Here is a 12,935-nt window from a genome sequence, read left to right on the forward strand (position 1 = left end):
ATTGCCCAGAAAGCAACTCCTAAAACGACGCCTCAGCCCCCTCTGTGGTGTGATGGTGCTAACGGCCCCAGGACTCTGCGTTTCTTTTTTTTTTTTTTGGTTTTTCTCCGGTACCGGGAACCGAACTCACGACCTTGCGCTTGCCAGGCAGGCGCTTTTGCCGCTGAGCTAAATCCCCAGCCCCGACTCGCCAGCTCTGTTTTTGGGTTTTTTTTTTTTTTGGTTTTTTGGTTTTTCTCCGGTACCGGGAACCGAACTCACGACCTTGCGCTTGCCAGGCAGGCGCTTTTGCCGCTGAGCTAAATCCCCAGCCCCGACTCTGCGTTTCTAACATGCGCAGAGGCAGTGGTGGTGTTGCTGACCCACAAGCCACACTCTGAGGAGCAGGGATGACAGAGAGGTCTGAAACCCCACAGAATCAGCCCCATGCAGCCCTAGGTCTCTGAGCTATTCTCAGCGTAAAACTGAAACTTCACTGCCTGGGAGAAGCCATCACTAGCCCCTTCGCCGTGTCTTAGGGGACACTGTGAAGATTGGTGACCTTTCCCATCCATTCCAAGGAGGAGGCAGCACCCTGGTGCGTCACCAGAGAGCAGTGCAAGGATTATAGGGAAGTCTTATCACAGAGCCAGCTTTGATCAATTTGTGTTATTTCCTGGAGAGCTATGTTGGGAAAAAGCTAAGCTCAGAGGGACTAGGTGCTGCAACTGATTAATGATGTCTGCTTTGGACACAGGCTGGCAGGGTGGTGGTGTATTTGCCATTTCTTAACCAGGGTCTGGTTCTGAATTTTGATTTTTCTGAGCTCATAGAGCTGGATTGGTGCCAAAGCAGGGATCTAAGCAGGACCTTGTCAAATGTCTATCTTCACAGAGTTCTCTGGTCCTCCTGAATCACTTCTTTTGTCTGCAGGTGGAGGTGCTGGCCTCGCTGAAGGCCCTCAGCCACCATGTGGACCCCAGCCAGCTGCCCGCAGCCCTGAACGGCTCCTTCCCCTACTGCCACAGCGAGTGGGTGCAATTCTTCCAGGTGTCTACCCTCACAGCCTTTAACCCTTCACTGTCACTCTTTTTCTTCTTCCCTTCACTGTCCTGCTACAAGAATTTGTCAACCCCATTGAGTTCAAACAGATACTCATGCAACAAACATTTATAATGAAGGTGCAGAGTGGAATGAGTAAGAGTTCAGGCTCTGGGGCCAGACTGTTTGGGTTCTAATCCCACTCTGCTGTGTGACCTTGGGTGAGCTACTTACATCTCTGAGCCTTGGTTTCCTCATCAGTGAAATAGGAGGGTAATAATATTACCTCTTTGTGGGGTTTTTGTGAGGAGTGAATCAATGTGGATATTTAGAAGAGTGTCTGGCAATGCTCTGAGCCGAGTCAGTGTTAATGAAAGAAGATTTATAGGCATCTATTCCATGGACCCACACAACTCTGGGAGCTCAGGATGAACTGAGGGAGGCAAATATGCAGCCTCCTGTCAGAGGGAGGAAACAAGGAAATTGCTGGTGCTGGGCTCCTTCCCTGCCTGGCCGCAGCCCCTCCCAGGGGCCCCAGCACCACCCTGACAGGGGCCCTTCATATGCAGTTTCACACAAGGGCACAGGGTGGGGGTGACTTGCCTGAGGATACATGGAGGGCAGCAGCTACAGACATCCGCCTGGGGCCCGCTCCAACTGGGGCCCAAACGTAGCCTCTTTTTACGGCTGTGTCTGGGTTTGAGCAGGCTGGACAGTCGGCCCAACATAGCTGTGCGTTTCACAACCAAGCACTCAACCAACTGCGGACTGAACACATTTGAAAACAAAAACTGCATCTGTGCCGAATGAACGCGTACACACTTTCTCTTGTCATTACTCCCTAAACAATGCAGCGGAACAACTATTTACATAGCATTTACATTCCATTAGGCGTCATACGCAATCCAGGGATGATTTAAAGTACACGGGAGCTCGTGTTGAGGGTGTGTGCAGATACTCCATCATTTACACGATGCACTCGAGCATCCTTGGAGCTTGGTGTCAGTGGGGGTCCTAGACCCATCCCCCTCACACGCCAAGGGTGACTGTGTCCGAACTGCCAGTGGTGGATCCTGAGAAACCTCCTTTCCTACTTGTTCCCAGGCTCCATTTCCCATTTCTAGAGCCCTCCAGTTAATCCAGTAGCTTCTGAACTACACGCAGCTTTCAAAGCTTTCCTCCCCATGAACTCTTATTTGGACCAGAATATAAAGCTGATGGTGGTGACAAATTCTGGTATGCACTGGGCTGTAAGTGCCATGAGCAAATTAACCCACTGAATCCTCACGCACCGTACGAGACATGAACTACGGTGATCCCCATTTCATAGAGGAGGAAGCAAAGGACCAAAGGGCTAAGTAATTTACTCAGGCCCTCACAGACCAGGCAGAGCCGGGCTGAAGTGGGACTGAGCCAAGGATATGGTCTTCTCCCTGTCTTTCCCCCTCCACACAGTCTTCCTGCTGGCCTCAGGGGCGTCAGCCCAATGTGGGGTCCTCCAGGCCAGCAGCACCGTCATTTTCTAGGAACTTGCTAGACACACATTCTTGTGTCCACCCTAGGGCACTGAACTCTGCCCTGTGGGTCCTCCTGGGTGGGGCCGGCAGCTCCCTGGCTGGGTCTGACACCCGCTCTGGCCTCTGTCCTGCAGAAGTTGGATCCTTTCCTTGCTGAGCTTCACCGGGCCTCCTCCCTGCTGCAGGCTTCCATCGAGGAGTTTGAGAAGGGTGACCCCCCTGGGGGGGTGCAGGTGAGGCTGGGGCACGGGACAGGGAAGCCATACGACACCCCAGCCTTTACAGACCAAGCTCGGTGAGGCGGACAGCCAGGGTGGGCAGAATCATCTTTGTCTTTCATTCATCCACTTGGCTGATATTTGTTAGGCACCTGCTGGGCCAGGCTGATTCACCTCTGCCCTGGCAGAGCTCACAGCACAGGGGTACAGGCGGTCATTACAAAGCAAACCAAGAAATGGACAGGTAATTATGGATTGTGCCCAGGTGCCATGAAAGTAAGACGGAGAATGACAGGAAGACGGTCTCTCTGAAGAGTTGCCTTTGAGCTGGATGGAGCTCCAGGCAGAGGGTAATCATGTGTAAAGACCTTGACACAGGGTGAGGCTTGGCAAATACAGGAACAACATGGAGACCAGTGCGGAGCAGAGTGCGCAGGAGGGAAGAAGAGAGCACTGAAAGCTCTTCCAGCTCCAGCAGGGACCAGCTCCTGGAGCTGGGTTCGGGTTCCATCATAAGTGGGCAGGAAAGCCACTGGAGAATTTCAAGCAAGGGGATGATCAGATTTGCACTTTTTGATCTTCTCAGTTGACATGTGGAGAACAGACTGTAGGGGGAGCCAGAGGGCAGCAGGGAGGTCTGTAGCAAAGAGGCTAGAATGGGGTGACCCAGCAAGCGATGGAGCTTGGAGCAAGGAAGTTGCCATGGTGATGAGAGGAGGAGTGGCTTGAGGAGACGCACTAGAGATAAATGGGAACTTTCTGGAGGAGCTGGGGAAGTTGGGCTTGATCTTGATGTGGGGAGCCCAGGAAGAAAGTGAGGATTGGGCCTCAAGGTACCTCCCTGTGCTGGCAGGAGGCTACCAGTTGTCTGAGCAAGTCCAAGGAGCTGATGGAGGCTGTGCTGAGAGACCCGGGCCTGCTGCACCTGCAGCAGGAAGGTGGGGCCACCCTGGCCAGGCTGCAGTGTGAGGCCAGCAGGCTGGACTCTAGCCCTGACATCAGGTACAGACATCTAGGCCTTTCCCTTCCCCACTCCTCCCTATCCTCTAGCCTGGGAGCTACAAGGTGGGGGGCACCAGCCAAGGGGACATGTAGATTGGGCCCATATCATGCACTGAAGCCCCATCACATGTCCCCTCCTTGGGTCTTGGCAAGTCCCTTGGGTTTCCCTGCATCCCTTCTTCCTCCTTGGCCATGTTCACCCTAGGGCGGGCATCGGATGAGATCGCCCAGCTTCTACTCACCCTTGTGGACTAAGCCTTTCTCGGAGGCACACTGGGCCAAGCCCTCCAAGTACCCATCTCACTCATTCCTGGCAAGAGCGCTGTGAAGCCTGCACTGTCCTCATTTGGAGGGTTATTACTGGGGGTGGTTCAGTGAGGAAGTAGTGGCCCATGGGAGATCTGAAGCCAGGGCATCTGAACATGTAACCTCCACGCCCTGTGTCCCCACCACTGTCAGCCGGACAGAACTGCAGTGCTGGGGGAGGACAGAGTAAATGATAGATACACCGTGCCCTCAGGTTAGGGGTGGGGGACAGTCAGTACAGTATAAGCAGAGCCTCCCCAACCTGAAAATCAACTCCAAAATGCTCCAAAATCTGAAATATTTCCAGTGCAAGTGGAAAACTCGTGCCAAAAATTATTAAAAACATTCTATAAAATTACCTTCAGGCTGTATAGAAGGTATATATGAAACATAAATAAATCTTGTATTTAGACATGGGTCCCATCCTTGAGATTTCAAAATGTGTATGCAAATATAGCAAAATACAAAATGAAAAATTTCAGAAATCTGAAACACTTTTGGTCCCAAGAGAAGGAGTAGTGGATCTGTGATTAAACTGGTCAGTAATTTGAAATAAATTCTCTATTAAAACACAGCTGCTTATGTTCAGGAGTCGAGAGCAAAGTTTGGATAAGCTTTTAAGAACAATTTGTTATTGAACACCCACATAGCATTCAGGACACATACAGCGTTGTTCTGAGGAAGGGCAAATCTTAACTCCTGCAGCAGATCCCAGTATCATCCTCAGGTTGCCATGGAGGCGCGTGAGAGTCCAGGACCCAAGTGACTGGCACGGGGTCACACAGAGGGATGTGGTGGGACCAGGACTTGAGCCCAGACACCCTGGCCCCAGTATCTTGAACATCTCCCCTTGGGCTGCACCCTGCACTCGGGACAGGTGCACCCAGATGGGAACCCGGGCAGCACCGGGCTCGGCGCCCTTCTCAATGCCTGGTGCAGCTGGCATTATCCTTCCTCTGCGTGTCCCCGCCTCACACTTCCCAGCCCAGCCCTGGCTCGCCTTGGTCACTGCGGACCCTTGGCGCCTTCAGCTCCACCAGGGGGCGCTGTGGGCCCGTGCGAGCCGCTGCCTGTGTTTGTTCAGCGCGGGACCTGGCTGGGCTTGCCGGTCCCTCCCATCCCTTCCTCTCCAGCCTCCCGCAGCTGGCATTTTCCGTCCATCCGCTTCAAGCACTCTAAGCCCTCACCCCTTTTCCAGAAGGTGGAGACCTGTGGGAAGATGCAGTCAGACGTGGAGGGCCAGGCAGGGCATTGCTGGCCTAGAAAAGCAGGCTTTCCTTCCATCTTCTCTCCGCTACCCTCTTTTTCCTTTTCTTTTTTCTCCTCTCTTCTCTTGTCTTCCTTCCTCTTTTTTCTTTTCTTTTCCTTTTCTTTATTGTAGCACTAGGGATGGAAGCCAGGGCCTCACAATGCTAACCAAGTGCTTTACCACTGAGCTGCATCCACAGTCCTTTTTGATTTTTTTTTTTTAACTTTGAGGCAGGATTTTTGTAAGTTGTCCAGGCAGCCCTTGAACTCCCAAATACTGGGATTACAGGTGTGCTTCACCGCACCTGGTAGATCTTTTTCTTTTTCTGAGATTCCTCCTTTCACCCAACCATCTCTATGCCAGAAGTCCCATCTACTCTCTTTGTGTCTTATGGCTTTGATTATTTTCTTAAAGTCTGTGTAGAGACAGCCCTGGGCTGACCAATACAGACTGCCATGAGTGAGAGTCATTGCCCCTTCAGGACCTCAGTTTTCCCACCTGTAAAATGGAAAGGGTGCTGTGGCAGCTACCTATCGTCATTGCAATGGAAATCATAACTCACTGACCAGTGACCAGAGAGGCCACTGTGTGAGGCACTTCACTGCGTGAGTGTGGTCCTCACCCTGGTCACGCCAGCACCTCCTGAGGAGCATTAGAAAGCAAGGTGGTCTCGCCTCACCCCTAGACTGACTTGGCTGCCTGAGGCGGAACATGGACATTGACATTTCTACGAGCTCGCAGGGCAGCCTCTAGAGGGCAGGCAGGATGGAGAACTGAGGCACTGGGTCATTCTGTCCAGTAAGTGGATGCTGTTACTATCTCCACTTTACAGGTGACAGAGACATGGTTTGCACAAACCCCATTCTACCAGGTGGCAGGACTGGGTCTTGAATCCAGATCTGTCCAGCAGGCTTTGTGTCCTCCTAGCGAAGGGGATGGCTTTTCACTTCCTGCTGCATCCTCTGGGCCTCCCAGTCACTTCCTGCTGTGTCCTCTGGGCCTCCCAGTCCCATAGAAGGCCAAGGTTGAAGCTCAGAGAGGCATTGGGACCTGCCCAAGGTCACACAGCAAGTCAGTAGCTGGAAACGTGAGCTAAGGTCACAGAGTTGGGGAGCTGGGCTGTGCTAGGCAAGAGTACACGGCGGGGGTGGGGCAGCACTGCAGGCTTTTTCTCATCCTTTCCCACTTCCCAGGAGCCATCTGGCTGAAGCAGCAGCCCTGTACAGCCTCGTGGATGAGCAGCTTCATGTCCTGGTCACCGCATCCAACCACCTCCTGGGGAGGCTGGAGCTCCGCATCCGCCTGGGCCGCCTGGAGGCTGCCATCTGCCAGGTGAAAGGGGAGGCTGGCCCCGGAGCCGTGGGCATGATGCTGGGAGCCCAGTCACCGCTTCTGGGCGTCTAGGACTGGGGGTGATATGATCGGCTGCTATCTTGGGCTTTGTGAGGACACAGTGAGTTCATCTTTGCTCCTTAAGACACCCCAAAGGGAGAAGGGAACTTGTGCTCCGGGTGAGAACCCTTTTGTACCCTCTCTCCCTCACTGGATCTCCATGTCGACCCCATTTTACTACTGGTAAACTGAGGCCAGAAAGGGGAAGTGATTTGCTGGGTTCACACAGTGAGTTTATAGCAGGCCCAGACCCCTTCCTCTGCAGCCGATTGCATGCTCCCAGGGACAAGGAGCTCACCACCCCAAGGTCACCCCTTTTACAACCGAGTGGCAGAGAGTGGTTAGGTAGAATGAGCCATGATCCACCACCCTGGCTGTGAGCAGGACACCAGGCAGGCCACATCCCCTCTGGGTCCTGCTTGGCTGGGAGTTTGTTCAGATGGTTGAAGAACGTGCCCTCTCCGTGTCTCTTGCTCAGACCTGGCCAGGTTTCAGTACAGGGTGGTGAATGACTGAGCTCAAGAAAACCTTGGCCTCCTGAAAGTCGAGGAGCTGGCCCAGGGGTGTCTCCCCAGCAGCCCCTCATGTCCACCCGCCCCTGCCCAGGTCAGCGATTGGATGGAGCAGGAAGGGAGCCAGTGTCTGCAGGCACTCACCCCTGAGGACAGAAGCATGGAGACAGTGGCGCGAGCCCATGCCGAGTTCGAGGCCTTCTTCCTGCAGGCTGTGGTGCGTTTCAGAGGGGACGAGAGGGTGCTGGAGGGAGTGGGCCTGCCAGGCCAAAGGGTGCAGGTGCAAAGGAAACTTCCAGAGCTGTGAAGCGTCAGCTGGGACTCCAGAGGACTCAGCTTTGATGTCACCACCTCCAGGAAGCCTTCCAGATGGCCACGTCCAAAGAGCACTCAGTCCTAGAGCAGTTTGTAAAATGCAGATTCCAAGGCCTCACCCCAGACCTGCTAAACCAGCTTCAGGGAATGCGTGGGGAGGAGCCAGAGGCAGAAGGTGCTCCAGCCCGTCCAGCCCTCAGGGAACTCCCAGGACAGTGGGAGGGGTGGGGCTGGAGACAACAGGGACAGACAGAACTGGGGACTACAGAGGAGAAGCCTCAGACACAGACTAGGAGACCGCAGCTTTCTAGGGGGAAGTGCACGGCCTAGGCAAAGGCCTGGAGACTGTCCAAGGCACCATGGCCACCCCTACGTGTCCTTCACTTGCTGAGCCCTGCAAGGGGGTGCTTTAGGGCCTTTCTCTGGATGAGGAAACTGAGGTTTGGGACAGCACTGCAGTGGGGAAGTGAGAGGTGCTTGACCGTTAGGAATCCCCAAGCGGGAGCTGAGAACACCCTGCTCTCCCCTGACAGGCCCAGTACCGCCGCGGCCTGGAGCTGTCCAAGCAGGCAGCCCAACTGGGAGTGGCGGCCGGAGGGGCTGACAAGGCTGGAGGCCAGGGGCTCCCAGAGCTCGTGGCCTTCGCCGCCACCCAGCGGGCCTTCCAGGCCAAGCTGACCCACTTCTACATGGCGGCCGAGCGGCAGCGCACCGATCTCGACACGCTGCTGCACCTGCATCGCTTCTGCAAGAAGGTGAGCCCGGCAGCCCGCCCCACAGCCCCTGCTCCTGGCTGGTGGTGCTGTGGGGACCAGCGGGACCTAGACGCAGCCCTCGGTTCCTTGTGCGACTCAGTCCCACACTCCCACGAGGGGTGAGGGCGAACTGGGGTTGGAACAGACCCCCCACGCCCTTCCCCAGAGAAGAGGAAGAGACAACAGAGCCTCACCCAGGCGGCATGAGGAGGAGGAGAAGGAGGATACAGGAAGAGATTAGGTTACCAGGGGGTGCTGCTCAGAGCCTCCTGTGAAAACCTCACACCCTGACTGGACACCAATGCTGCTCCCATTGCACAGATGAGAAAACCGAGGCCTGAAGAGGGAGTGACATGCTCAAGGCTGCCCAGAGTGTCAGGCATCAGGCAGGATTTAACTTGAGGCCTCCCTCGTAAGGTTTAAAAGAACTTAAACCCACGTAGCCAAACCCCTCATTTTTCTGGTAGGGAAACTGAGGTCTTTAGGGACAAAGCAGTTGCCTAGAGATACAGCATCCTCAGGGCTGGCTCTACCCAGTGCCCTCGGCTGCCCCTCAAACTTGCCACCTGGGACAGAGTGTGGGAAGAGCCTGACCCCCACACCCCAATGTCCTGCTGGCCCTACATACAGGGACAGGGACTGCAGGATGCTTCGGGAGCATGGGGGGGACCCATGCCCAGGGCCAAGGGAGGACAGTGTGCTCTGTCTCCCTGAGGCAGCGAGCAGGGCAGGCAGATGTCAGTGGTGACAACGAAGTCACCACACCCACAGCATTATGGGGCTTAGGGAGCAAGGGGGAGGCAGAATCTGGGCCTCAGAGTCAGGGCCACATGTGCCTGTGTGGGTTGTGCCGCCTCAGCAGCAGTCTGCACCGCTCGGAGCGTGGGCTGCAAGGTGGGGTGATGATGACCGCTGATGCTTCAGGGGCTCTGATATGTCAGACTGTGTTCCAGTCATCTCCTGTCTGTTTTATTTTCCCGCCGTCCCTGTACCCGTGTTATGCCTATTTTACACATGACAAACTAGAGAGGTTGAGTAACACCCAGGGTCACACAGCTGGTGGAGTAGAAGAGCTGAGATTCAAAACTAGACCATCTGGCCTTAGTGCCTGCCCGTCCAGGTAGCGAGAGACGTAGGTTAACTGTCAGTAACCTCCAGCACAGGGCTGCTCAACTCAGGATCATCATGACCATCGTTCTGATCAGCCGGGGGAGGAGTAATGCCAGGGCAGGCGGGGCAGGGCCCCTGGCAGCAGGAAGCTTCTTCCCCTTGCTTGCTTATTTCTGCACTGCAGCCCCAGAGGCCTTCCTGGCATCCACCTAACTTCCTCCAGCTCCAGGGCCTTTGCACACACCGTTCCCCCGCCCGGGGAAGGGCTTTCCTGGCTGGGCTGGCTCTTGTCTTTGCTTCTTCCTCGGCTTCTCCAGGCTGCCCATCCTGATCCCTCTGCCACTCAGCCCTGTTGTCTCATCACCTGCGCTGTCGCTTTGTGGCTCACTGCGATCTGAAACGACCCTGCTGCTTTGTCACCTGCTTGTCTCTCCTGTGCCCCCTTGGAAGTGGCCGGCAAGGAAGGTCCACACTGAGCTGTCCCTGAGGCTCCCTGGGGAGTGAAGAAGAGCAAGGAGAGCAGGCCTGGGTGGCCCGTGAGAGGTGGTGTCTGCCCCAGGCTAGAACTGCACCGAGGGAGGCGGGACTTGATGGTGAGCCCAGCTTCAGCGACTCTGGCTGTGTGACCCAGGCTAGGTGCTAGTCCTCACTGGTCCCGACCTCTTCTCTGTGCCTCATGGATTGGGCCGGATGATTTTCTGAATCAGTTGTTGTCTATTTCTGAATCAGCTGTTGTCTATTTCTGAATCAGTTGTTGTCTATGTTTGTCCAATTTGGCTGGGAAGGTCAAATCCTGGACACAGACAGATGGACAGACAGGACAGTCTACTGGCAGGTTCAGCCCCAGGTGGGCACCTGTGTCTGGCAGCTTTGGCACTAAATAATAATAACAGTATTGTGCCGCTAACAGAGATTTATGGAGCCCTTTCCTGGCCGTGAGCTCCCATGTAGCCACGAATATGAAGCCATTTATCTAAAGACAAGTTCCCTTAATCCGCGGAAAGACGGTCTCCGTGTTGGAAATGGTTCTGCCGTCCCACAGCCTAGCAGCTCAATGTCGGGCTCTAAATTAATGGAGAGAGAGATTAGGTTTTTCATGAGCTCCTGGGGACGTGTGGGCTTCTCTGCAGCCTGCAGATATTTTGCGGAGGAATCAGGGACTAGCAGAATCACAAGATGGACAGGGACCCCACCACAGTGAGAAGCCTCAGGGCCTGGTGAGGCGGACTGACCTGCCGTGCCTGGGCTGGTTTCTCCTTCAGGCCGATTTTTCTCTGCCTGGAGAGAACCCCAGCTCTTCCCTGACTTGCTGTGTGACCCAGGCACATTATTTCACTCTTCCGAGTCTCAGTTTCCTCCTCTGTAAAATGGGCTGCTGGTCCAGTTCACTGGGATCATATAGGAGACCCACAGGACTTGGCAAACAGTCAGCATTTCATCCCCATTAGCCAGACTCCTCCCTCAGCACCACCTAGAGGGGTTAAACCAATCTAAGGGTCCACATTTGCAGCTCTTATGAGGCTTTTCAGGGTTGCTGCAGCTCCCATTTTACAGGAGAAATAACCCCAGAGAGGGTAAGTCCTGCTGGCCCATAGGTCTGTCGAAGGTGCCTGAAGAGCCTCAGGGTGCTGGAAGCTGTTGCCAGGTAGTGGGTGTTTGTAGCCTTGTCATCCTGGTCAGCAGAGGAAATGGTTACCAAGTGAAGGTCTCTAAATTCACAGGCGCTCATCGTTTCAGTAGGATGATGCTCTTGCAGAGAGTGCCCCCTACTCAGACAGGAACCTGTCCTTGCGGAGCCCCACACCCTGACTGCATCCACACCTCCTTCTCTCTTGCCCCTAGATGACCTGGTTCCACATGGACTGTCAGGACCTGGTGAGCCAGCTCAGGCTGGGCAAGGCTAAGAGGGCCAGCCCCGGGGACCAGCGCCGCCTGCACCGGTACCTGCAGCGCCTGGCATCTGAGTTCCCTGCCGAGAAGTTGGCAGCCATGGCACTGCAGGTGGCCTCCCTGAGCCAGGCGGGCCTGGGCCAGGACCTGTGGCAGGAAGCCCGAGGGAGACATCAGGAGATCCAGAGCCTGCTAAAGAAGGCGCTGGCCCACTGCCCGTGCCCGGTGGACTCCACTGCCCACTCGGCACCCTCAGAACCAAGAGGGGCAGCAGCCAAGGGCTGGGGTCCGAATGGAGAAGCAGCTTCTAAGGGGAGGTGGGACCTGCCCCTGCAGGACTCTTTGGGTGTGGATCACTTGCCCAAACCCTGCTGGCCTCCTTGGGCTGCCAGAAGCCGGCAGAGCAGAACCCTCCAGGTGGACCCTCCATGCCCTGGCCAGGTGGTAGGGGCTGATGACGGCAAAGGCTCCCAGAAGCTTCCAGAGCCCACCCTGGAGCGCTCCTGTGCCACCCTCTTCTCCTGGCAGTGGCTCCCCAGGAAGAGCCAGGTCTCCTGTCCTACTGGGGACAGCTTCTCCTCAGAGGGGACAGACTCACAGACATCCCTGGAGGACTCGCCCCAAACAAGTCCACCTGCATCCCTCTAGTTGGAGATGCCCCTCTCAGCACCAGGCTCTGGGGTGGCTGGCACAAGACCCGCTGGAGGGAGAGCTGGTCAGTCTCTCAGAGACATGACCACCAAAGAGCTAGATTGTGCTGAGAGGACAGGACTCGCTCTGGCTGCGGAAAACTCCAGAAAGACCCACTTCTCACACATGCAGAATAGGGGGTTGGGAGTCAGGATCCCTGCACAGTAAAGCATTCATTTCCCCATCACTCCAGGGTCTTCTCGCGGAAGGCCTGTTGGTACAGATGCTGCCGAAGCTCCCGCTCAGGCAGCCTAATACACTACCCCCCTGAGGGACACCGGTGCCAGTGTAGACCCCCTACAGGACACAACACATGGACTCCTGTCTTAGGGTCACCCGGAAACAGACCTGGGACAAGGACCCAAGTGTAAGTGCTTTTGGAGTGACCCCAGGAGCCAGTGGCAGCGAGTAGGAGATCGGTCTGTGATGGGAATAAAGCCACGTTGTCAAGCAGATTTCTGTGTGGGCCGCCAGAGCGCCATCCTGCTGGGGGCCTCTGGGAGAGAGTGAGAAACACTAAAACACAGCCTGAGCCTCCAGGGAAGGTGGGTGGGTGCGTTTAAGGCGCTTAGGAGTTGGCATCCATGGGCCACAGGCCCAGCCTCCGCCTGGGGGTCACGCTGGAGCAGGAGGCCAGCTGTGCCCTTGGCAGGCAAGGGTGAGGGACCCGCTGCAGCTCCATCTCACTCAACTCTTTCGAGGGCAGGGACCCCCTGCTCAGCCAGGCAACCCCACAGAATCTTGTCCTTGTACCTGAACCCCGCCCCCCGCCACCCCAGGTACGCTGTCCTCCTCATCTCTCCGCCACGTCCCCGATGCGGGCTCTCCCATCCCCACCCAGGAGTCCCAGGTTCAGCACAGTATCCTTAGGTGCTGTGGGGGCTGGGGAGCAGAGGGAGCAGTGCCCTCACCAGCAGGTGGTGGGGAACAGCATGAAAAGTCTGGCTCCTGGTAGAGCA

General features: G+C 55.7%; 1 protein-coding gene across 2 annotated transcripts in view; it reads left to right on the forward strand.

Moving 5' to 3' along the window:
* Kiaa1755 (KIAA1755 ortholog) overlaps positions 1-12,431 on the forward strand; it is a 36,009-nt gene extending 23,578 nt beyond the window's left edge. Inside the window, exons 8-14 of one of the 2 annotated variants that reach the window (XM_005392540.2) lie at positions 913-1,029; positions 2,672-2,770; positions 3,609-3,757; positions 6,506-6,644; positions 7,311-7,433; positions 8,065-8,286; positions 11,239-12,431. In XM_005392540.2, the coding sequence (XP_005392597.1) occupies positions 913-1,029; positions 2,672-2,770; positions 3,609-3,757; positions 6,506-6,644; positions 7,311-7,433; positions 8,065-8,286; positions 11,239-11,934 (1,545 nt within the window). In that variant the 3' untranslated portion in view covers positions 11,935-12,431. The remainder of the gene's footprint in view (positions 1-912; positions 1,030-2,671; positions 2,771-3,608; positions 3,758-6,505; positions 6,645-7,310; positions 7,434-8,064; positions 8,287-11,238) is intronic. The other variant, XM_005392541.2, reaches the window with a different exon arrangement.
* The last annotated feature ends 504 nt before the right edge of the window (positions 12,432-12,935 follow it).

This window comes from Chinchilla lanigera, unplaced genomic scaffold, assembly GCF_000276665.1.
Source record: "Chinchilla lanigera isolate Chin_1 unplaced genomic scaffold, ChiLan1.0 scaffold00044, whole genome shotgun sequence".
Lineage (NCBI taxonomy): Eukaryota > Metazoa > Chordata > Mammalia > Rodentia > Chinchillidae > Chinchilla > Chinchilla lanigera.